At 38.1% G+C, this 25,071-nt stretch overlaps 1 protein-coding gene across 1 annotated transcript in view; it reads right to left on the bottom strand.

Moving 5' to 3' along the window:
- The window catches only part of TMC1 (transmembrane channel like 1), a 68,005-nt gene that overhangs the window by 30,295 nt on the left and 12,639 nt on the right, over window positions 1-25,071 (bottom strand). Inside the window, 5 exon segments of the mRNA XM_040580446.1 lie at window positions 2,709-2,807; window positions 4,089-4,195; window positions 8,875-8,956; window positions 10,168-10,258; window positions 23,115-23,255. Of these exon segments, the coding sequence (XP_040436380.1) occupies window positions 2,709-2,807; window positions 4,089-4,195; window positions 8,875-8,956; window positions 10,168-10,258; window positions 23,115-23,255 (520 nt within the window).

Below are 25,071 nucleotides of genomic sequence, written 5' to 3'. Positions count from 1 at the left end.
GTCGCTGTGTTCTGCAAAGTCAGAGTAGTTCCTCCACTGCATGTCATTCCATATGTTGTTTCCTGGGCTTTGCCTACTGCATGTCACCAGTAGACCTGAAATATCTTTAGCTGTGTAAAGGTAGGCATGCATGGAAGATCCTTTGCTCTCCTTTCTGAGCCTGACATAAAAGAGGGGAGAGATAAGGCTATTGGTCAAATGCTTTATTGTAATGAGCCTTGAAAGTCTGAATTTTACATTTGGATTATTATCTGAACTGTAAAACATACAATGTTAAAACTGAATTCCAGCTGAAATATATCATAATCCAAAATTGTTTCTTTTTGCCATGTCAGAAAATGAGAAAATGAGCAAAAAACTCAAAAGGTATGTTGTGCTCATCTTTCTTTTTTTTTTTTAATGTCTTAAAGATTGGTGGGGTTTGGGGTTTTTTTCAGGCTGAAGTAATGTTTGTTGATATGAGTTCATTTATTTGTAACTTACTTGATAGCACACAAGAACTGCTAGCAGATGAAAGGTAGTGTTTCCTATGCTGTTTAATTAAAGATGTCATTGTCTTCAGGGAGAATTTATCAATCTGACATAACTCAATAAAATTCTTTTTCCCCCTCAATATGTCAGGACATATACCTCTTTCACTATTTTATTCCATGTTAATTACCTGTGCATTTGCTCCTTGTGTTAACTGCTACCCTGTTACTTGCAACACTTTCTTCTTCAGAGATGTCAGATCCTGTTTCTGACAATTATAAACTTCCCCTCCCTTTCTACCATCTGTCTTCATTCATCTTTTCTCAAATGCATTTCTTTTAAAAGCTTTGTTCCCATTAGGTGTATAAAGCTCTACTAGTTTCTATTCTCTTTACAAAATGTCCAAGTTACTGTGATTCCTTTGTCTCCAATTTCCCCCTTATGTTTTAATTTCTCATTTTATTATTATCTAATAATAAACTCCTGACGAACCAGAAGCATTGTCAACTTATGCAGCAGTCATTGCAAAATGTTACATACACGGCTTTTTTAGAAAAATCTTTTGTACTCTTTTCTATCCAAGAAGGGTCCATCACTTTATGTGGTAAACTAAGGCAGAAGTATCTGTTCACTTTACGTACCCTTATAGTGAAAAGACAAACATTTGCTAATGATGATGATGATGATGATGATGATAATAATAATATGGCTAATTTCTAGCCATTGTTATATTATTTTCTTTAGATTCCGTTGTTTACAGTTAATAAGCCTGAAAGATTTACTTGTAAATTAGAAAACAGATATATCCAGTAAGGTTTTTTCCAATGTTCTCTTGTCTTACAACCCAATCCTTTCTCCGCTGATAGCTAAAGGTTGAAAATAGAGCCAAGGAAGCTAAATAAAGGACCAAAATACAGCAGCATCTGCATGTCCACAAAGTATTGAGCCAAAAACCAATGAATCCTGACTGAGATCTGAATATCACAAGCTTGGGGATCTCTCCACACCTCAACCATACTGAAAAATGGCAATATTAATGAGAAGTATAAACATTCCACCCTTTTCATGTTTTTTCAGGGGAGATCAGAGCTGGCCTCCTGTTGGAAAGAGAACAGGTATGAATGCCCCTTCTGAGACTGCCTACACTGTTCTCCTCACCAGCATAGGTGGGATGGGACCTCACACAGGTCAAACCTACATGGAGAGGTCACATTTAGATGAGTTGTTCTGCAGACAGCTGGAGAGCCTGAGCTGCAAACTGGAGGAAGCTGCACCTGACTTCATTTTTCCAAGAAACGGGTCTGCTACTAACATTATATTCATGCTTGTTGTTGCTAAAACAACTCAAGGGCTAAAAGATATGTATATGCATAAGTCTTTCAAAGTCTTGATACCTTTTACAGAAGGTAAAGAAAGACTGGGGGAGAAATCACACTTTGTTCTGTGGATACTGCTTCCATTAATCTGCAGAAAAACCTTAACTAGATGGTTGCACCCTTTCACAGTGCAGAGTACCTTTTGACGACATTGACTGCATGCCACAGAGAAACTTAGCCTTCTAAGAAACACATTGCAATACCAAATTTATCATTAGCTGACTACGCAAATTTGTGTCATCTTTATATAAAGAGGCCAACTACAGAGACATGCCACACACAAAATCTGATAAAACTTCTGTTTTCAGGAAGAAAAAGCATTATGACATATTTAGGAATATACCATTAACTTTTCAGTGCAGGAGGTATAGCTCCACAGGCCAGACTGGGTGTCACGTCAATGGTAAAGAGTTAAGATATGTTTCTCAATTCAGCTAAAGTATCTGCATATTCTATAAGACTAAAAATAAAAAATGTTTTAGGAAAAGCCTACAGAGCATATTATTGGATTATCTTTTCTTTTTTTCTAATTCACACTGCATCCTCACATTTGGAACCTTAATCATATTAAAATAAAGGACAAAATTCACCTATAAGAAATGGCACATCAATACCCAGGGATGTGAATCCAGCTTTGAGAGTTGTTGCTGCATGGTTTTGAATTGCTGCATATACTGAAATGTGCATGTGGACATTGAGCTTCATTATTTGTTTTGTCTGAAGTAAATGTCTGTACTCAGAACTTGTGAAAAGAAGTATTAGATTAATTCTATTGCCATCTTTTCCTGAAATATTAAATAATTATTTAAGTCCATAAAATCAGTCATGTGAATATGCATTATTGCAAATTTATGCACTTACACTAAAATCCCAGAGAGTAGCAAAGTTCATAGCAGTTGCTTCCTCAGCTCTTGGGACAGTTTTTCTAGGTAAAGAGCCGTATGGTTTCCCCATCAAAGCCTTGAACCAAAAAATGAGAGCAATTTACATTTTAAAGCAAAATACCAACAAAGGGAAGAGACAGTGATCTGTCATTTCTTAGGAAGACTTGTTTTGTGTTCCTAAACTGCTTAGTGAGGATGACCTATTTCTCCAATATTTTTCATTGTTCCTTGCATTAATGATTGAAACTATGCTTAAGTACGCATTCACGGTGTTTTCTAAATTTAAAGTAATGTTCCAATGGTATCAATGGATTATCAAACTGTGCCTCTTACATTTAACGGCAAGACAGAAATCCAGATTCCTCTGATGAGTGGTGTTTGTCTTACACACAAGACCAGAAGAACAATTTTTCTTGCATTACAGACTTTACTGTTTTTTCAATTGAAGTGTATGGGAAGATGCTAAGGATTCAGTTTTTTGATTCTGAGGGCCCACTGCTCCTGGCAAGATGTTTGCTCAGCAGTCTATGTCCTGACAGGGTCCTTTCCAAGCTTTATCCTGCAAACTGTTGGGCATTTTTCCTGTTTTGGCTTCAATTGAAGATGGATCATGCTATTGAAACACTATACTAGGAAGCTGTTGGAAATTCCTATGTGACTCTTTCCCAACTGCTTACTAGGAGGTAAGATAAGTAAGAGGATATGGAATAATGAAATTAGGGAGACGGCACAATACTTTTAATTTTATATAAGCCCCCGTTTCAGAAAGACAGTATCATGGTTCAAAGGAACTAGAAAAATACTAGATTTCACAGAAGTGATTTCTGCCTGAATTACATCTGCTCTGAGCAGCATTATTAACAGTGATGCTGCACACAGTGCAAAACATGAGGGGTCTCTCTTGGGATTTTACAGCCCTGTTGGGCCTTATCAGCATGTGAGTATTAATGCAACTGAGAAGGATCCATGGTGCCTCAGAGGTCTGGAATGTATCTTTCTATTACAACGCACATTTTAGTCAAGGTACTCCACTTGGCTGCTTCTTAGACTCAGTTCCTCTCCTTAGTTCCCCATAGAAAAAAAAAAAAAAAGTTTAGCTCCAACTCCATACTGTGGGAAAGCACTTTCAGGACACAATCCTATATACATTTCTCTGTTGTATCTATTTCAAGTCATGTCTGTGTAGAGACAACTGTCCACAAGGAAAGTACATCTTTGCAGCCTTAGTACACCTTAATACTTTTAAATGGAGCATAAAGAGATTACAAATTTATTTAAAGGTCCAGTCCTACGAAATCCCGCTGCAAAGACAGAAATTCACATAACAACTCTCAATGATAATTTAAAAGATTCCCACCTCAGGCACCATTACAAGTCCACAAGTCAGTCCGAAGAGAATCATGTTTATTCCATACATCCAGCGTAGGAATATGAAATAAGACGCTACTGAAGAGCCAAAGTGACCTATGAAAACATGAGATGTGAAAAAAGAGCAAATAAGTTAGTTGTCTCACGCTGTTTTACCTTAAGATGAAGATGCTCAAAGTTCACTTAAGATAAGTACAGTCAGGGGAAGCTTTTAATTTTCTTTATTACCATAATTCTAATACTTTTTTTCCAGAATGCATACTAGCATTCACTGACCTGGCAGAGAAAACAGAAGCAAAAAATGTAAGAGTATTATTTACACGGAGTATTTAGGGTTGTGCAAAAGCTGCGACATTTACTATTACTAAACTATTAATAAATCCCCTAGTGGCAGGTTTCACAGCAAATAACCTTTATTTATTTATTTATTTATTTATTTGTCTGATGTGAACTGTAAGTATTCTGGACATGTTGAATCAGTACTTATCTCAGTTTTAATCAGAAGCAGCACAGAATTAGCCAGATACTTTAAGTGCTGTTATTGGAGTGCTCACCAGGGAAGAATAAAAATATCTGCCAGTGTTTTGTACCCTTTCTTTCTCTTGCGTTGCTATTTATGTGTTCCACCAGCATGCAGGTATGGAGGCAGTTCCATTACCAGGTGCACAGATGAAGCTTTGGACTCCACCCGCTACAGACTCCTGACCCTGACCTGTGTGAAGAAGAGACTGCAGGGGAAGCAGTTGGCACTAAGGGCATGATTTGACTAATACTCTGCAATTCAGGCCAAACTGAAATAACAGTTCAAATTCAAGCCCAGTTTGTTGCAGCACAGCTCTGTTGAATACAGGACAGCTGGCAGTCAGGCTCATCTGTCTCTCAGAGTTAGAAAAACAGCAGTTTTCAGTTCTGTTACCAGTCATTCACAAGAAAAATGTGACCTTTCAACAGTTTATTCAGGCACAGTCTAGTTAAGGTGCCTGATGCACTCTGATAGTAAATAATGAGAAGGAAATCACTCTGTGACAAGGGTCCTATTTGTTATAGTGGGGAGTATTATGAAATTAGGCAGAGGTTAAAGGTGAGTTTTCTTGCTAAGGCTTAAATGTAATTAATACTTTCCTTTTTTCTTCTTCTTTTCATTACTTTATTTTGTTATTAAATGACAATGTTGATTATAATTATTACTGAAATGAAAGAAATTTAGTATCTATATATTAATAGTGCTCCTGCTGCCAGTCCACAGGCCCAAGAGAAATGATTCCTATATCAAGTCTAAATGTGTGGTTAGAGCAATTTTGTAGTTTAGGACACAGTATGAAAAGTTTAAAACAAAGGTGTGTTTTCTCATGCCAATATTAATAATGTTTAATAGTTAATATTTATGTATTTTTCCTATACTCTTTTGTAGCATGTCTAAGGCACAGCAGTATGACCATTGAATTATCTGACTGGGTCGAGGTTGTTCTTGGGTATCTACAAGTGACCTTGAAATAAAATCAGAATTTTTTCTTCAGAGCAGAAAGAGCACTTCAATCTACCTACAACATTAGCTGGTGTCCTTCTTAGATTAATCTGGCCTATCCTAAATGAGCCCTTTTTTATCAAAAGTATCTTCTTGAAGGTGTTTAAATCTTCCCACCAAGCTGAATTTATAGGCTTATAGCTGGTATATATATATATATATATATAGCTTATATAGCTATAGCTGAAAAATAGAGGTTTCCTCTACAAAGTAGTCTGCACATAATTGTCAGGCTTTTGTTCCTTTCATGCTTCTGCTGCTTACACTTTCTTTTAGCTAGGATCATGCAAAATTCAATCAGAACTTTCATAAATTCTTCCCTCTTTTATGTGCTATTAGCATGACCTCTTCTTATACCCTGTTAATAAGCACTTCTTTCTGTTGTGCTTGCCTTTGGAAAGGAAGTAGCTTAAAGCATAGTATTAGCAGTGATCATAGAGGTTTACATAAAAGTTTTACCTCTAGTTCCTTTGTGCTAAGCAGGTGGTAATTTACCTATAATCCCATCTGTTGGAAGGAGCAGAAGCTACCTATGAACATTTCATTTTTAAGCATGTGTACTAGTGAATGAAATGTACCAGATACCTGTGTCCTCGTGGAAAAATTGGCACAAAAGAAACATTACTTTAAAAATGCTAAACTGTGTACTGACATGGAAAGCAGTTGTACAGACGCAACTCTGTGGCAAGTGAACTGAGTCAGTGCATTTTGCAAGTGGTCCAAACAACCTACTTTACCTGTCACAATCTGATGTTGTTTGCTGCTTGTTTCATTGTACTGTCTCCTCTAAAAATGGGCTGTTGAGTAGGCAGTGCTCACTCCAGTTTTCTCTATGCAACCGTACTTTGCTACATGAGACTGCAGCCCATGGGAACTGACATGACTAAGGACTCTACACAAACATTGCTGTGTAACAACATCTTTTTAAATATTGATCCTGGTGTCCAAGCCTAGTGTTCAACTATTTTCTTCAACCACTCTTCAGCATTTTGGGTGGACTGAGAGATCCAGTGGTTACACGCAGGGTGTTGCCTGTGCCAGCAAGATTCTCCAAAGTGTTCAATATGCTGTATTTAGCAACTCTTATGTAAAGTCTTAAGCAACCAAAGACATTTTTCTGCCAGATTCCTTATAAGCAGTATCAGGTACATTCTGTTTATTGTTTGATGTCATGTGTTTAAGTCATTTTACAAGGGACTGAATTGTGCCCCAAACAGCTATGGCTGCTAGGACTCAGAGGAATCTGGTCCTTGCCCAGTTTGGAGCCTCCCCTTGCAGAGTTACTTCTGCTTCATCAACACAACTCCATGTCCGAAGGCAGCAACTGTTAAGAACATTTCATTCCCTGGAGTTTGTGCATACAAGCTTGAAGCTGAGTCTGTTAAAAAGGTGGGTGCTCCTCCAATGTGTTCTGTATTTGATCTCTGATCAAATCTGGAGATTTTGATCAGAGCTTGACATAAAAAATAGTTTTACAAATTATCTTATACTACCTCTGCTAACCTGAAATTTGGAGAACGCAGGGTAATCCTTGACTCAACACCAACAGCTTGTTAAATGCCAAAAACCACAAGATAACTCTTTCCACTTTACTAAACCTGATACATATGACCAATGTAGTACACATCTGACCTATATACATTTCTAGAAGAAGTTGAAGCAGCAGTTTTTTGGTCTCTGTGACTCAATGTATCTTAATGTTTACTCTTCCCTTATACACAGACTAGCTTTTTTCTATTTCAGTTTCACTCACTTCTCATTTTATTATCTAAATGCCCTATTTCTCTGGGACATGGTAGCTTTATCAGCATCGTCATTAAGACAACCTTGATCTCAGTACTATAAATGCACTAATACAAATCTTAGGTATGGGCTGAGAGCTACTGCTTAGATTAACCAGGTTTATTGTGATTTAAAATTATTTTCCTCAGCAATATTTCAGAGGTGTTCCCTTGAAATCAAGACTTATTCTAGGCTACAGGGTTTTGCACTAAACTTCTTAAATTACTAATATTTGGACAGAGCCTTGTTTCTGCAAGTAAAAGAAACAATTGCAGCTTGCCTTAGCAATACACTGAACAGAACAAAAAAATAATAAAAAGAGAGTAAAATTTATAATCTTACCCCTTGAGATTATGAAAAGGTACTATCCTACTGTGATTTTGGGACCCTCCAGATGACAGCAAAAATGTTACTTGTTTCAAATGAAAAAATAAATAGATACAAAAGCGGGACTGGAAAAAAATATCCTGTTCAATTTTTTATTCTGATTTTATGAGGAAAGAAATATGTCTCTTGGAAGTTACTGCTAGCAGAACAGTTTGTGCCAGGACAACTCCTTTACAGAAACTTTCAGAAACATTACTGTCACAGATCCTCAAGACATCTATTATGTGTCCAGTCCACTAGGACACCACATGCATCTTGCTGCTGAGTTTGATTTTAACTACACATATGCAGCAGCTGCTTCCTAAATTCTGTGTTGAGTGAGTAGGTAATCTGTTCAGTGGTCTGTAGACCATATGTTTAAGAACATTGTATAATTTTTCCTCAAGGGCTATTTTGTAGTCTAAAACTCCACAAAATTAACAATTTATCATTTTCCTGTTTTTCTTCTGTTATAGTTATTGCCTTTTGATGCAACCCACAGCTTCTTCCAATGGCAACTTCTTAAAATAAGTTTTCATTGCACTTTTCCATCTGCATTTCATTAGTGGCAGAGTCTCACTCAGGTATCCACACAGTTAAGGCAAATTTCCTTCAGGGAGGGCTGCAGTTTAATTCATCACTGGAACTGGAACACAAAACTCACTTGTGCCAAAAACCTGCTCTCAAACATACCTGCAGTACTAACTACACTATGCCTAATATATAGGGACATCTAAGACCTCTGTTATTTTCTCTGTGTTGTGTTTTGCAGTTGAAAATGAGAGAAATAATGCCAAAATACCGTAAGTCTCAAGGTGATGAAAAAACATCACAGAAATAATTATAGTACACAGGCAAACTAAAGTGATGTTAGGCAACAGCTAAATCCCAATTCCACTTTTCAAGGATCACCTGTAAGTTGACTAACACTCTCTCAACTAGCTATACCATCAAGCTTAATAAATAAATACTCATTGATTTCATATTACACATTGAATACAGATATATATTTCTAAAGTATTGAAAAGTAATTTGCCACTTTGGCATGCATCAGGAACATGATATTAGATACTATTCTTTATTACCTTCCATAAGTACTTACTTTCAATCTCCTTAATTTTCATTTCCCAGGGTATGCAGGCTGTCTTAAAATTCTCAAAATCTCTCTGAAATTTCATCCATTTCTGTAAAGGGTCGCAGATAAAAAAAACTACCATCATCTCAATGCCCAGATGTTCAGTTTCCCCTTAATCATCTACAGTATTCTCTGGCAGATAGCGCTAGCTCACGAAGGACCATCTCCTTTTGTTTGTTCTGAATATGTTTCCTACTGGCTCTGTGTGAAGTCCTTATCTCTTCCACAAGAAGAATAATAAAATAATCCCTTCCTTTCATGCCATTCATTTAATATTTTTTTAATTGTTTCTAAGAGTTTATTTTGTTATTTCCTTTGCTATTCAAAATTCAGATCTGGAGCTCAAGCTGTGTCATTTCATTGCAATTACTCTAACCAGTGGTTTATCTATTGGATAAGTCTAACTTCTGCAGTTGAGCTTCCAGTGCCCAGCTGAGTTTGAAAGTCTTATTGTTTTTTGTGAACATTAATGCTTATGCGATGAGACTACACGACTGCTTGCAGAAAATCCAGTCTAAGGGTGAACCTAGCCACAGCAGGTAGTCCTGCCAAGTATTCTTGGCATCATTCTGCATCAGCATTTTAGTTTGGCCAAGAGTGTGTTTTTTGAAGTGAATCTTCCAAACCATCTCAATTTACTACACTTGTATTTGCACTATAAAGTGGTGTCAGAGCATAAAACTACATCAAAAAAACATAGTTGAGAGGCATGCTAATCCACATCCACTGTGCTGGGTATTTAGTTGTTGAGACCATAGATGTCTTAGCCCAGAGAAAGAGCTGCCAGAATACACATTGCCTGGACACTGGGTCCTCAGCAACCACTGTTCGGCCTTTCAGTCAGTCCTACAGAGCCATACTAGAATATACGTGGACCTAGAACCTTGGCTCAGTGGAGATGCTAACAGTATTTTTGCTGTGGGGCAAAAAGACACTGTGATAATTCACAGAAGTTTGTCTCAAAAGAAAGACTGAGTTCTGGATTCAGTCCACAGAAAAGCCCAATCTACACCAAAAGAAATTAACTTCAATAAGATATTAAACTCTTGCAAACCAGTTGATTTTTGTTTTGATGACAAGTTTCTCAATCAAACTGGGAGCTTATGTTAGAAATCTTTTCATGCAAGAGAAGTGGAAATACATGTGTAAAAATGCAAAGAAAGACAAGGAACTCTGTTTTGGAAGATGGGTACATATGGCAATAATCTGCAAAAGGCTCCTTATTTGCTTTACATGAAGTTAGTGAAATAATAAATTTACCTTGGTCATCATCACTTTGAATGCATAGAATTTTTTTCCTTTTCCTTTTCCAAGAGCACCTTCAAACTTTTCAACAAAAAGCTGGGCTTCCCTGGAAAATGAGGGCAAAAGAGAGAAAGACATGATGCTATGGTAAATTTTATATTGTCTCTACCATATCAATGTAATTGTTTATGTGTCCTAACTCCTCATAGATTTTTCTATGGTCTTGTTCCCTTAGTAATGTTTAGAAAGAAAAGTTCTGAGATTCTGTATTTCACAGAAGACTAATCAAATGTAATGCAAACAGAACAAGCCACTTTGGTCATCTGCCTACATCCAAAATGCATTTGGAACTCTGAGATCTGCCTACAACCAGTTAATATCATCAAATACTTCTAGTCACAGTGGCTTTCTTCTGCAGTTCAGCTGCTGCCTACTTGTGCCACTCACAAACTGTTATTCCTCCTGGTTCCAACTAATATAAATTGTTGTCCAACTATCTAAGGGAAATCTATTTTCACTTTTTATTTTGGAGATATATATACATTACAGACTTGGTTCCCCTTTGTCTACCCTTCTCAAGACTAAATTTAATTCAATTCTTCATAATTTCTGCATATATCATCTTCAGAAAAAATTCTTAGAATTGTACCTTCTTTGGTCCCCAAAACACTTAAATTTTGCTTATAAAGATATGGAAGTTAAATAATGATATACAATTATGAAAGAAAGATTTTTAACTTGTTTTAAAAAGGAATAGTGTCCACACAATAAAGCAATAAAAAGAGATCACAAGTATACTAATATTTCTTCCATTTAATCTGATTTATAATATAATTTTTATATAATTTTCCTGTAGAAGTATGACTTCCGTGTCTGTCTACCGATAAAATGTTCCCGAAAGGCTAAATGTCCTGATCTAAAGCATTGGAAAATAGAACAAGAATCCTTAGCTGTTGGTGTATGCACAAGACCGTGTAACTCTTTTCTCATCACACTAGATGTCTGCAAAGAATTGCATATTGTATTGGGCATTGCACTAAGCACTTGAGAAACAGTGGACTATTGGGAAAATGTTAATTGTGATCATGGCTCTCCAGAAGCACTAGAGATAAGTTCACTGAGTGAAATTAATTATCATGGTTATATCTTCTGTTCACATATTTTATGTAAGCAAGCAAAAAGATTGTGTTAAACTGCAAAATCTGACAATGGCATTGGCAGAATAGTGGCATAGCTGTGATAAAGGCAAGTTAAAATTATGTGTGAAGAAGAATATTAGCCGTGTCATATTTTCTCTTAACTCATGGCTAAAAATCTCAGCCACTTTAAAAATACTATGTATTTTTAGTAACCACAAATGCTTAGGGTGATCTTCATACTGTCATCTGAAGACCTATCAAAACCTTTCCCCACTAGACACCCACTGTGCCAGACTTTTTAGCTCGCAGTAACAAGCCTCTGAACAACCTTTTGTTTCTATGCTTCCCAAGATGGTGCAAAATTGAGCTACTGAATTTGGCTTTCAGTCTTTGAGAGCCTTCTGAGAATTCTCACCTTCCAAGAACTCACATCTAAACCCAGCTGGTGAGGCATCAGGACCAGTTTCGCCTCACCTAACCTCCCCAGGAGTTTAGCACCCTTTTCACACCATCTGAGATCCCATTTTCTCTTTCAAAGACACAGGTTGGCAGAAGCAAAAAGCTACACACAATTACATGAATCACAATCTGATCACTCTTTTTCTTTTATTTTCCCTGTGGCACAAGGCATGCACAAATCCAGATAAAAAAAAGACAAAAATACCCAGCCACACATCCCACCTATTTACCACTTCAAAGTGTTCCTCAGGGATCAAGTCAGCATCTGTTTAAGGCTCTAGAGCCCTCATTCTCAATTCTATTCTTCTGGATCACATTTGTGTGCTGGATTTTGGAGTCTGATCTTTCTGTGTTTTAGCTAACTTTGTCACTGGCTGAGCCTTCTTTATTTTCAAAGCCACTTCAAGTCCTTCAGAGGTTTTCTGGCTCCACGCTCACATCTCCTTCTATCATTTTGATTCGCATAAAATTTTACATTTAAATTTCAGATAAGTCAGAGAGAACAGATTCTTTCAGCTTCAGGAAACCAATGTCCGAGAGTCCCTTTTAAATCCATGTCCTCAAGATTTAAAATCTTGTTGCACTGTCAGGAGATAGTGGCAGTCCTAACAGCAGATGGCAGCTTCCTTGTAAACTCAGCAGTCAGTGCTGGAACAACAGTACCATAAAAGCATCCAGAAACAATAAACTGGGAACGTACCTATCACCCAAGTCAGCATATCGTATTTTGGACTTAAGAGGAAAACCTTCTACCATCACTTCTATCACTATGTAATTAAGCACTGGAGCTTGTTCATGAAAAATTACTGAAATCAAAACCTACAGAGCTGTAGAAAACTTGTGCTTTTCAGTCAGTAATTAGATGCAGTTATACTGAAGAATATGAAGATTTCACATTGCAGGTTGTTCTTTTTTTTATAGTGAAGTAGTAAGTCAGAAATTTAAGGGAATAATATGAAAACAACCATTAACACATAAAAGATCCTCTATAGTGGATATGAACATATTTTGTACCTGTAGCTGAACTCAAAAGTTCTCCACAAACATGTTCTGCTATAAAATTAAGCTAAGCTAAAACAAGAAGGAACTTTCCATAATGAAAGACATAAAAAGATGTATTTTAATCCAAACTTTCTCTTCACTTGTTTAAATATCTTTTTACAAGGTTTTCTACAAAAAGTAGTATTTTTTATCCCTCTCTGCCTACTGGACTCTCCATAAGCAAACTTTCAAGTTGAGTGTGAACAGCATTTAAGCTTCTTCTCCAGGACAAACCAAAACATTGCCTTCTGAAGGTGGTGACCCAGATTGCCAGGTTTAATGCTACTGACTCTCTTGAATGCTTCCCTGGGTTTTACTTTGCCAGTGCTGATGTTTCCTTTCTCCCTGCATCCCTTCTTCCTCAACACTGACCCACTCCTGTATGTGCTGGTCACAGAAATGTTATACACCCCCTTAAGTGTTAATGCTTTATAATCTGTTTTTCTCAGGTTTTCACTCCATTGGCTGGCCTGCATTGGATTAAATACATCATTGTACCACAAATAAACCAGATGATGATCTGATACCAGTTAAACTTCTTATTGACTGCATACAGAGACACATGCAGTCAACTGAGTTACACATGCAAGACTGGAGCACAAAACCAGTTGGATCCATGCAATCCAATATTTTTGAAGCTACTTTCATGTTCCATGAAATAAGTATTAAGCAGCTTCTTTCATATTTTTATATGTTGCTTTCATGCACTTAAAAATTTGTTGTATACACCTTGAAAAAAAAATCAACTAAGTGTAAATGATAGATTTACAATATTAGTTTTCCATTTGTGTTCTAGTCTACTTAGAATACACTGTGATTTTTGGAATTAATGGTAATTTTGGCATTAATGCATATTTCACACTGACTATGACAAGAGGAGGTTCCTAACACATATTAAAAATTGTGGCTATTAATATTTCCCACTCTTTCAAAGTAATAGTCAAAATCTTCACATAGTTAGTAATAGGCACATAGTTAATAAAAAAGTAGCACATGCTTATATGGCCCAAAGGATTGTGGTGAGTGGAGCATCATCCAGCTGGTGGCTGGTCACAAGTGGTGTTCCCCAGGGCTCAGTACTGGGGCCAGTCCTGTTTAATGTCTTTATCGATGACCTGGACGAGGGCTTTGGGTGCACCCTCAGTAAGTTTGCAGATGACGCCGAGTAGGGACGGGGAGCATTGACCTGCTGGAGGGCAGGCAGGCTGTGCAGAGGGATCTGGGCAGGCTGGAGCGATGGGCCGAGGCCATTCCTGTGAGGTTCAACAGGGCTCAGTGCCGGGTCCTGCCCCTGTGTCACAGCAGCCCCACACAGCGCTACAGGCTGGGGCAGAGCGGCTGGAAAGGGCCTGGTGGGAAAGGGCCTGGGGGTGCTGGTCCACAGCCGGCTGGGCGTGAGCCAGCAGTGTGCCCAGGTGGCCAAGGCGGCCAGCAGCACCCTGGCTGGTACCAGACACGGTGTGGCCAGCAGGACCAGGGCAGCGATGGTCCCCCTGTACTGGGCACTGGTGAGGCCGCACCTCGAACGCTGTGTTCAGGTTTGGGCCCCTCGCTGCAAGAGGGACGCTGAGGTGCTGCAGCGTGGCCAGAGCGGGCAGCGAGGCTGGTGCAGGGTCTGGGGCACAAGGCTGACGGGGAGCGGCTGAGGGAACGGGGGCGGTTTAGCCTGGAGGGGAGGAGGCTCAGGGGGGACCTCATTGCTCTCTACAGCTACCTGACAGGAGGTTGTAGCCAGGTGAGTGTCGGTCTCTTCTCCCAAGTAGCAAGCGATGGGACAAGATGAAAAGGCCTCACGTTGCACCAGGGGAGGTTTAGACTGGATATTAGGAAAAAAATTTTCACTGAAAGAGTTATCAAGCATTGGAATAGGCTTCCCAGGGAAGAATGGTGACCATTCCTGGAGGTATTTAAAAGATGTGTAGGTGTGGCACTTAGGAAAATGGTTTAGTGGTGGACTTGGCATTGCTAGGTTAAGAGTTGGACTCAATTATCTTAAAGGATCCTTTCCAACCTAAATGATTCTATGATTATTATGCAGGTTCTATGATTATTATATTTTTAAAAAATAATACTTTGTGAAAGGAAAGAGTGCAAATCGTCTTCTGCTCTTGGAATAAATGCAGTCAAGCTACCTTTGATGTTCTACAAGCCTGTGTTACCTCTTGGGGTGAGGTGGATTTTACCAATAACATTCTAAACAGCATTTGCATATTGCTCATTGAAAAAGACTAAATCTTATGTAGTCACCCAGCCACATGCAGATATAGAAAGGCATTATTAAGTGCTCCACAGCGGCTTATGTGTTAGCTGCAGCCGTGAATATTTGCGTGACTTCAAGATCTTACTTAATTGGTAGTTTAATGCAAATTTCTGTAACAATTTGATTCTAAGAAAATTTCCCACCAGAGTTTTAATGAAATATCTGAAAAGCAAATTCAGTGCAGAAGCAGAGCCTGAAGGAGAGCCTGTGGGTAATGAAGGAGAAATATGTGCAGTTTTGTGCAAGGAAGTATTACAGAAACCCTAACTGCCAGACAATGCTGAAGCCATCAAACAGAACATGTTTTCTTTCTCCTCCTCAGCCTTTCTTCCCTCACTAGTTCTGCAGCAGGTTAGTCCCTCTGGATTACTTCTGACCTCTGTGATTTGTAGGTTAAGGAGATATTTCCTTGACTTCTACTCAAGCTTCCCAGCTTTAGAAGTTCAGCAATAACTTGGCACCATTCAGTCACAGAACGGGCTTGCAATGTCCTTTCCATGTCTGTGACACGTATTCTTTTTTGTTAAATATAATCCAATATGTTACTTAATTCAGGTTTCTACCTTGATGTCTAAGCTATCTCACCAAAAGTCCTCTATTTGTACATCCCTGCGGATTTTTGCAATACTTTGTCCTTTCCTCCCTTCCTTTTGTGCTAAAAGTAAAATGTGAGGACAGGAAAAACGATCAAGCAATAAAAAGTAGCCCTAAACCCATAGAACTGTTTTAGAAACCACATACATATATATGCATGCCTGCTTGGAAGTCATGCAACTTCACTAACATGAGGACGTGTCAAAAACAACGCAGAGAGACAAAACTGAGCTTTGTAATCACTGGTATCGTGTTATAGGTAAATTATCTATATCACAAGATAGGCCAAAGTGTGGCCCGTTAGCTAACTGTGAATTTAAAGAAGCTTCAGAGAAACCTTATTAATTGAATTACAGACACAAGGAACTAATAAATGTTGCATGGGGCCAGGCATTATTGTCCCAGAGAAGCCTGAGTTAATTATTAACACTAGGTGTGCAGTTACAGCTTCCAAAGTGCTAGGTGTATGGTACTTCAGGCACTTCAGTGTTGCACTGAGAGGATGAATTACAGCTCTCAGAGGTTATTGCTATGAATAGCATTTAAGTGGATTGCTCACATTTTTCAGTAACAGTTCAGGAAGGTTTCAGTCTCTGAGATCTAAAAACTCATTAAAAAAGAAATGTCATATTAATATTGATCACCCAGGATTTCTCCAAGTCTTAAAAAGATTGGTTAAAAACTGACTGCCAAACAATAGTTGTCAAGCAAAGCTCACTTGAAAATCAGTTCAGCAGTAATAATCAACAAATTATAGTGTTATTTAGTACCCAGCTGTCCTCCAGGACATCCAGGCTAGCCTCCAGGACCGCCAGTATGTCCACACTAAGAGACATGAAATACTGATTCAGTGGAGTACAAAGAACACATCTAAAAATGGGAAACTTCCCCCAACCCACACATGCATGTCATGTAACTTTTGGTTTTGTATGCTTATAAAATATTCTGTTTCCGATTCATCTGTCTGGATGGGTAATCTAAGTCCAGTAATAAAATAAATGATGCTAAAAAAATACTGAAAAATCACCACGTTATATTCTGTCCCTGGTAGATGGAGAAGAGGCTTTTCTGCTCTGTTGTTCTTAGAAAAAAACAAAAAGTGGTCATGGCTTTTTTTAGGGTCTGTATTTAATTGGATGTCTTTTAAAAAGCCTAAGAAGCTTGACATTTGACTGCCTTTTTTTTGGTTGGAGGTGGGAAGGGCAGGGGTATTGTCATTTCATTTCTTTTGATAGTCCACAAACTTGCTTGTGGTACAGCTTGAAAGCACATTTCTGGATTCTTGTGCTCAGTTCCCTGATTATATGGTACCATAATAGGCTTTGCTGGTGGATGTAAACTACATAGCTGTTAATAGCTTTTGCTATTTTTATAGCACAAAACTTTGATTATAAGTGTTATGTGCACTAACAAGGAACAAATGGGGACAAATCTTCATCTCCCATAGAAAAGGCACAGCATACTCACAAACCATGTAAACCAGTGGAAGGAAAAAAAAGGAAAAAAAAAAGAAAATCCTTCTGAAGGAAAATATTTGTCTTGGAAACGAAAAAAAGTCTAAACTCCAGCCACACACATGCTCTCAAGACCATGGACGCATATGTCCCCAGCCCACAGCCTAACACGTCTATCGCTTAGGGCCTGGGAGAGTGGCGATGCTATTTCCCATAAAACACCTTTTCATTCCTCTCCTTGGCTTCTTCTTCACTTTTTTCACATCTCCAGACTGTAAAGATCTGATCATGCTGTCTCAAGGAGAGGCTAGAATCTGACAGTGCTGGTACAGCTTAACTTCAAATCGCAGAGAGACCATGCAGCAGAGTAGTATCCTCAGTGATGGTTCTTCAGAGAATGGGGGCTGTTTGAAATGCATCTTTCTAGACACAGGGATGTTAATTAGAAATTATAGCTGATCTAATTTACCAGTGCATCTCTATGAAAAATGCCATTTCAGCAATGAGTAATTCAGCCAGGTTTTGACAGAAGTTATTTTCTACAAAGCAATGAGTTCTGCATCTGTTTTCTAAAGTTATTGTTCATTCATGTATTTTCAGAATAAAAAAATTAAGGAAGATGGACTATTTCACAAAGTAGTCACTTGACCTAAGTAGAAATCACTTTCCTATCCCATAATTTCATGTTATGGAAAAATTGGTTTTGAATCATCGAAGTGAGTGGGTTGTTCAGTCTTGAAAATGCTTAAACAAAATGTTTCAAGAATTTAAAATTTATTGTCACTTTAAAAAAAAAATAGTCCCCAAAATAGTTTGTTCTGATAAATTAACACTTCTTTAAAAAAAATAGTATTTAGAATGAAAAGTCCTAATTATCCCTAATATTCGCTTTTCAGAGTAATATGAAAAAAGTAAATTTTTTTGGTCTTATTTTGTCATGAATATGTAACAAAACCTTGAGCATTCCTAGGGAATATCTTTTTTTCATTCTTGGAAAAAAATTGATGCTAATACAGAACAAACATGGAAGTTGGGTTTGGTTCACACTAAAGAACATTCCTCTTAATGCTGAGAAGAAATCTCCAATGAAGTCTCTCTCTATTGTAGAAGCTGGAAGACAAAGAATAAGGAAATTTCTTCTTCCTTCTCTAAGAAGATAGTCTTGTTTCCTTTCCCACACATCCCATAATACCCTAAAACCTTCACTGAAGAAGAAGCAGATGACAGAGAAAATAACTGTTGACCAAAAGTTTCAGCAGCAAGAGATGGTATTATAAGAGTATTCAAAAGTCACATTATTCATTTACAAGTTCAAGGCACTTAAAGACTTTGTGTGTCCATTTTCCACATGTGTAATGGCAATCTGTAAGACTAATGATTCTGGTATAAATCTTAAGTAACTTGGCAAAATACAAAACAAATATATAGATAACCTAAAATGTGCTAATATAGGTACTTCTGTATTATTATGACTACCATTGTAATACATCACCTAGATAACACTTATTTTAAGCAGCGTAATAACACCAGGTCTTCCATTGCAACTCAGGTGAACTTAGGCTCCAAAAAGCCAATTAAAAAACCAGGACTCCAGAAAACTTAGTCTATGAGTGTATTTTGGTATGTAAATGATTTTGTTTGATATTTTCAAAGGTACTGAGTGCTTCCAAATTCCATCATTTTCACCTAAAATGCAAAACGCAAGTTTAAAAAACCTAATTCTCAGCACACACATTTAAGAATGTGACTAAATATTAGGTTTTACCTTTTTTTATTATTATTGTTCCAGCTGTTTGCTGGATTTACGTGTTTTGTCTGCTGAGATGTGCATGATTCTGTACAGAATTGTGACAACTTGAATGGGATTGCCTGGAATAAAAGGTGACTATTTTTGAAAACTTTTTTGACAGAGAAACACAGCAATAAAAGTAATTCTTCATTTATTAAAATTAGATTTAAAATAAATAAGCTAATATGGAAAAAACTGTCATTTGCTTTTGGCATACACATTTTTCTAGGGCAAATAAGCTGGTAATATGCTTCCAAGTCTACTTCAGAGAGGGCTGTAGCAAAGCAGAGCTGACAAAAAAGTCACAAACTGCCAAAAGAGCACATTGACGCGTGTTTTTTACTAAAATAAACCTCTTGATGTTGGCAAATAAAATTGAGTGCATGTTTAGTGTCCCAGTCTAGATTTCATAAACATGAGAATATAGTTGATAAACTAATGGACATTTAGGTGGAATTGCTGTCCGTGCTGAATGTACAAGACCATTTCACCCTGAATATTAAGAAAGAAATTGTTAAAATAAAAAGACATATAACAAGGGTGGGATTTTGAAAACTCATTATTGGCTTAAATGAGAAAGCCCTCCTCAGAGAATAAAATAAGTGCAGTAATTTAACATTCATTGAGGATAACTGTCATGTAATTACAAACATTTCCTAGTAACACAGATTTTTTTTAAGCCAGAAAGGATTGATATTCCCACTCCCTCTGACCCGTAAAAGATGACACAGGCTGCAGATGTTCATTGAGGGTCTCCTCATTCAAACCCACAACTAGTGGCTGAGCTAAAACATATCATGTGAAAAATTACATATCTGATTTAGAGGCTTCTCTCTGTAGTTAATCAACATTTCCCAGCACTGCAAATATATTTTTCAGTTAGTCTTCAAACATGTCTTTTTTACAGTGTCATATAAGCAGACTGAGAGAACAAGCTGATGTTGATGACAGAATCATAGAATGATTTGGGTTCGAAGGGATCTTTAAAGGTCTAGAGCAGGTTGCTCAGAGCTCCATCCAATCTGACCTTGCACGTTTCCAGGGATGGGGCATCCACAGCTGCTCTGGGCAACCTGTTCCAGTGTTTTGCCACGTTCATTGTAACAAATGTCTTCCTTATATCTAGTCTGATTCTACTTTCTTGAAGAGCTGGCATTTTGCTTTCCTAAAATTCAGGCTACTGACAGTATTTTTTCCCTGTCCCCTATCCCTCAGGACTACAAACTCTAACAGTGCATGATCACTGTAGCCCAGGCTGCCTCTAGTTGTCATGTTTCTGATTGACCTACAGTATCACGTCCCCTCTGGTAGGGCTGCCTATTACCGCACCTAAAAAGTTAACCATTCAATGCACTCCAGGAGTCTCCTGGATTGCCTGCAGCTCTCTCTGCTACTTTTCCAGTAGATGTCAGTCCCCCAGCAGCATGGGAGTCTGCAACCATGATGCCTCCTGTGGCTGGAGTAAGGAGGCTTTTGATTGGGAAGTCTGCAGAAAGCCTGGCCACAAAGTTCTATTTGTTTTCTTGGTCTCTAATTCTTACCCATAAGCTTTCAACAGGCTCATGGCTATTCTTCAGAGACAGCTCTTCACAATCTATCCATTTCTTGACATAAAGGCAACCCTTCCACGCCTTTGTCCTCTCCTGTCTCTTCTGAACAGCTTGTAGCCACCAATAGCAGGGACCTTCAGTCACAGGATTCATCCCACTAAGTTTCAGTAATGGCAGCTAGGTCATAGCTCTGTAGCAGCACAGTGGCTTCCAGCTCCTGTTTGTGGCCCATGCTGCATGCATTGGGATAGAGGCACTTCAGCTGGGCTGTCAGTCATGTCATCTTTTTAGAGGAGCTTACCTGTAATTCCTTTGAGGTATTTCCCTGGTGCTTTCCTGTTGACTCCTATTACTCCAGAAGCCCTTGGCTCCTCTTTGTAAGACTTAAATGTGCTCCAGTGTACCCAGCAGGTCACAGAGCAACAGGCTGAGGGACCTCACCAGCACCCCATCCCTCAAACCTTGGTGTATCATCCCGTGACTTGTCATGGATGAGACTGGTGTTATCCCCTTCCTCCTTCAAGTGTAGTTTAAAGCTTTGTCAATCAGTACTGCTAGTTCATGACCCTCTTCCCCCTTTGAAAGAGAATTCCATACAACACCCACAGGCCTGGTGCCATGTAGACCATCCTGTTACTGAAAAATCCAAAATTCTGTCAGTGACACCAGCCATGGAGCCATGTATTAAAAGACCAGCTCTATCTGTTTCTTCCAGTATGACTGCCCACAACCAGAGGGAATAGAAGAAAAAATTACCGCTACTCCAACTTTGCTTACGATCCACTCCAAGGCCTGAAGTTTATTTTGATTGTCCTTGGACTACATGTTGCAGCTTCATTGCCACCCACATAGAAAAGCAATAACGGTAAATAATCTGAGGGCTGTACCAGATTTGGAAGTTTCCTATCAACTAGGATTTGCTAGGAATGCTGGGATAGAAGAATGGCTATAAAAATAGAAGTTCTGTTCATAGTAAGAATACAATAATTTTAACTTTATTTACATGAAGATCCTTCAGTTATAGGCTATGCAAAATAGAATAATCACTAGATTATCTAATCTGCTCTTCTATTTTTTCTGAAATTTCCCTCACCTTCACAATGCTTCCACTTTACATCTCCTAGGTACTTTGCTGTCTTTTACACCCTTCCATGTTACCACTTTCACAACATACCTTCCATTTCCTCTTTGCAACTGTATCCTTCGCAAAATGACCTTACCTTCTAGAAGGAAAAGATCTGTAGATCTTCCACGCCATATTTCATATGCTCTCTCCTACCATTAGTCTGTGTTTTCTATCTATCAAAAACTGTCTGCAGGAGAGAGCATCTTTTCTGTATTAGAGGTTTCTAATAAAGCAAGGCCATGTATTTTGTTCGTATTTGGGCAGTACTGCAGTGTGTGAGTTCTTCAAAACAGAGGAGTGTAACAGTTTTGGCAAAAGAATAAAGTTATCTGTATTTAACCAGTTTCCAGTGCTTGGTGGAAATTTAACTGTAAATGAAATTTCATTAATTTTTAGCCTTAGTGAAAATGTAGTGATAGGTTTGCTAGGGCAAAATACAATTTTATATGTGGCACACCTAAAAATGCATGAAAAAAAGAGCTCAATTTCCAATCAGTTTGCTTTTTCATAAGTGTCCTGGTTTCAGCTGGGATAGTTAGTTTTCTTCTTAGTAGCTGGTGCAGTTGTGTTTTGGATTTGGTGTGAGAACAATGTTGATAGGACACTGATGGTTTTAGTTGTTGCTGGGTGATGTTTATACTAAGTTGAGGACTCTTTGGTTTCTTGGGCCCTGCCAGCGAGAGCACTGGAGGGACACAGGATATTGGGAGGGGACACAGCCAGAACAGGTGACCCAAACTGGCCAAAGGGATATTCCATACCATGGGACAGCATGCTGAGTATATCAACTGGGGGAAGAAGACAGAAGGGGAGATATCCTGCATTACAGTGTTTGCCTTCCTGGGTAACCATTACACATGATGGAGCCCGGCTTTCCTGGGGATGGCTGAGCACCTGCCTGCAGATGGGAAATGGTGAATGAATTCCTTGCTTTGCTTTGCTTGCATGTGCATCTTTTGGTTTACTATTAAGTTGTCTTACCTCAACCCTCAAGTTTTACATTCTTTTCTGATTCTTCTTCCCACCCCTCTGGGTAAGAGGGGAGTGAGCAAGTGGCTGTGTGGTGCTTGGTTGCCAGCCGCGGTTAAACCACAACAATAAGTTAAAAAAAAAAAAAAAACAAACAGTTTTCTTTCCAAAAGGTTAGAATAGAAAGATAAATCCTCTTTTCCCACCCAAGTAATCTTCAGATATTTCTGAAATTACATCATCTTTCTTGAATGAGATATTAAACTTATCAACAGCAGAATTTACTATCATTAGCATAGCTGAAGAAAATGAAAGATTCTGTAAGGGGATGTAATGCAAACTTAAAAAAGAAAATTAATTGAGTTTTTCGTATTTGATTTCAGGTCTACAGAGACAAGAAAGCACTGATCTGCAATGCCATTTACTCCACTTTCTGTTAAAGCATATCCTGCGAAAGAGAGATTTAGAGTTGGTTTGGAGTTAATTGTGTCAGTTGGTCTAGAAATAAAGCAAAGGTTCAGAAAAATAGTGCAAAGTGCAAAGCAGCAAAGCAGATATTCATTATGGAAATCAAACCCTACTTCAGAACAGACAGCTTCTTTTTCATCTTCCATGGTTTGTTTCGTAGTGTGGCAATTAGTTTCTTTTTTTCTTCTACCTCTTCTTTCAGCTTGGCCAATTCCTCCTCTGTAATTGGCTCCTCCTCAGAGTCGGAATCAGAGCTTCAAACAAAAACAGGAATAAAAACCATCACCAAAACTCAGAACAGACAGATTTCACTGAAGCACAGAGTGTTAATTTTTCTTAACTTTGAGACCTAGATAAATGCCTTTGCTATTGCACAGAAAGAAGGATACAGCTCACCTAGACTTGTTATTAATTTTAGTATGAAAGGCAAAGCCTGCACACAAAGTGCAGAGCCACGGCTCTGCCAGCACTACACCCAGAGCATCCCATGGAGAGTGAACAGCACTCCTGGGGAAGTGCCTAACCACCACTGATTTTTCCTGCGCAAGTAACCAGCCTCCTAAATGTCCAACCCAAACTCACAACAGGCAAATGACACCGTAACTGCAGCCATAAAAATGAACTTGTTCACCCTGATTCAGTGCACTACAGGAGAAAGAAGAGACACCATAGTCACAGCAAAGACAAATTTAAATACCAGATCACAGTCTGTACACTGATCGAGGCAGTAATATTTCAGAGATGGGAAAGATTCAAAGCCATATTGCAGCAAGGCCATGACACAAACCCATAACACTCAGATTAAGCAGATGCAATAGTAATGGCATCTCCAGATGTATTGTGTTTGCAGTTTGAACTTCTTATCCATGCACTGGTTTGTAGTATCTTTGGAAAGCAATGCTGACTAAGGCAATGTCCACTTTCCTAAAACCTGCATAGATATCCTTTTCTGTGAGCAATGTTACATCTCTTATAATGGCATATAGCAAGTCATTAGCAACATGCCAGCAAACAGGAAAATTATAAAAGATAATTCATTAGACCGACTTCTTGCCCTGAAAAGCTGACAGTGACAACTACTACTAAGTGAGCTCTTAGTTAAAGCAGTTTGACGCATTTCTGTTTGTTTGTTGTGTTTTCTTTTGCCTCTTTTTTCTGTTTTGAATGTTTGATAATGTACTGCTGGGGATTTTTAAATAGTTTTCTAGTTTACCTTGGGAACAGTTCATTCAGACTTCATCAAGCAATCAGTTTCCAGACTGATTTGCTTATAATTCACCTTTCTGAGAGTTTGATATTCAAAATCTGTTGTCAGAGATAAACGATTTATTACCTAAGTCACCTAATTGTATAATTTCTATCCTCTGGACAACCGAGGAATTATAAACATTTTCTTCTACCAAGACAGATAAAACAGCTATAGTTAAAGATTTGTGTGATATAAAGGTTGAAGGATTTGTTTGTGTTACATAAAGGACAAAAGGGCTTATCAGCAAGAATATTTATGAAAAGTTTCAAAACTAACACAATAAAAGCAAAATTATTTTTGCAACACAGCAAAATAAAAATTTCTCATTGGTCATCTATCTTTAGTTTTCATGAAATATAAAACATTTTAGCAAAAGCTACAGGGGATCAGTTTAAAAATTTCAGACACACTGGACTAAGCGTCTTTCCTAAGCAAAGGAAAGAAAGAGGCTCTCATAGTTATTAGATGCCCTGCTATTAAAGACTCAAATGCTATTTATTCAAAAGACGGTCATGTTAGAAGGTTGAAGCCATCAGCCATAAAATTTCAGACTTATCACTTTATATGTGATAAAAACCAGTGCCACAGAAAATAAAAATCTACAGAAAGACTGTGACTGACCATCAGACATCTTCATTGTTAGTCCAGTACTGCAACAAGCAAGGAAAGAACTATATAAAAACTTAAGTCAAATGGTTGAAGGCCAAATTTCTGCATATAGCTTTGAGGCATTATAATGCAGAGAGTCATGTCTTTGAGAAGAACAGAAGGATTAAAGGAGACAGCTTTAAATCCATAGTTGTTACAATCGGCTGCTTTGC

Source organism: Falco naumanni, chromosome Z, assembly GCF_017639655.2.
Source record: "Falco naumanni isolate bFalNau1 chromosome Z, bFalNau1.pat, whole genome shotgun sequence".
NCBI classification, from domain to species: domain Eukaryota; kingdom Metazoa; phylum Chordata; class Aves; order Falconiformes; family Falconidae; genus Falco; species Falco naumanni.
This window is presented reverse-complemented; position numbering and strand designations above follow the sequence as displayed.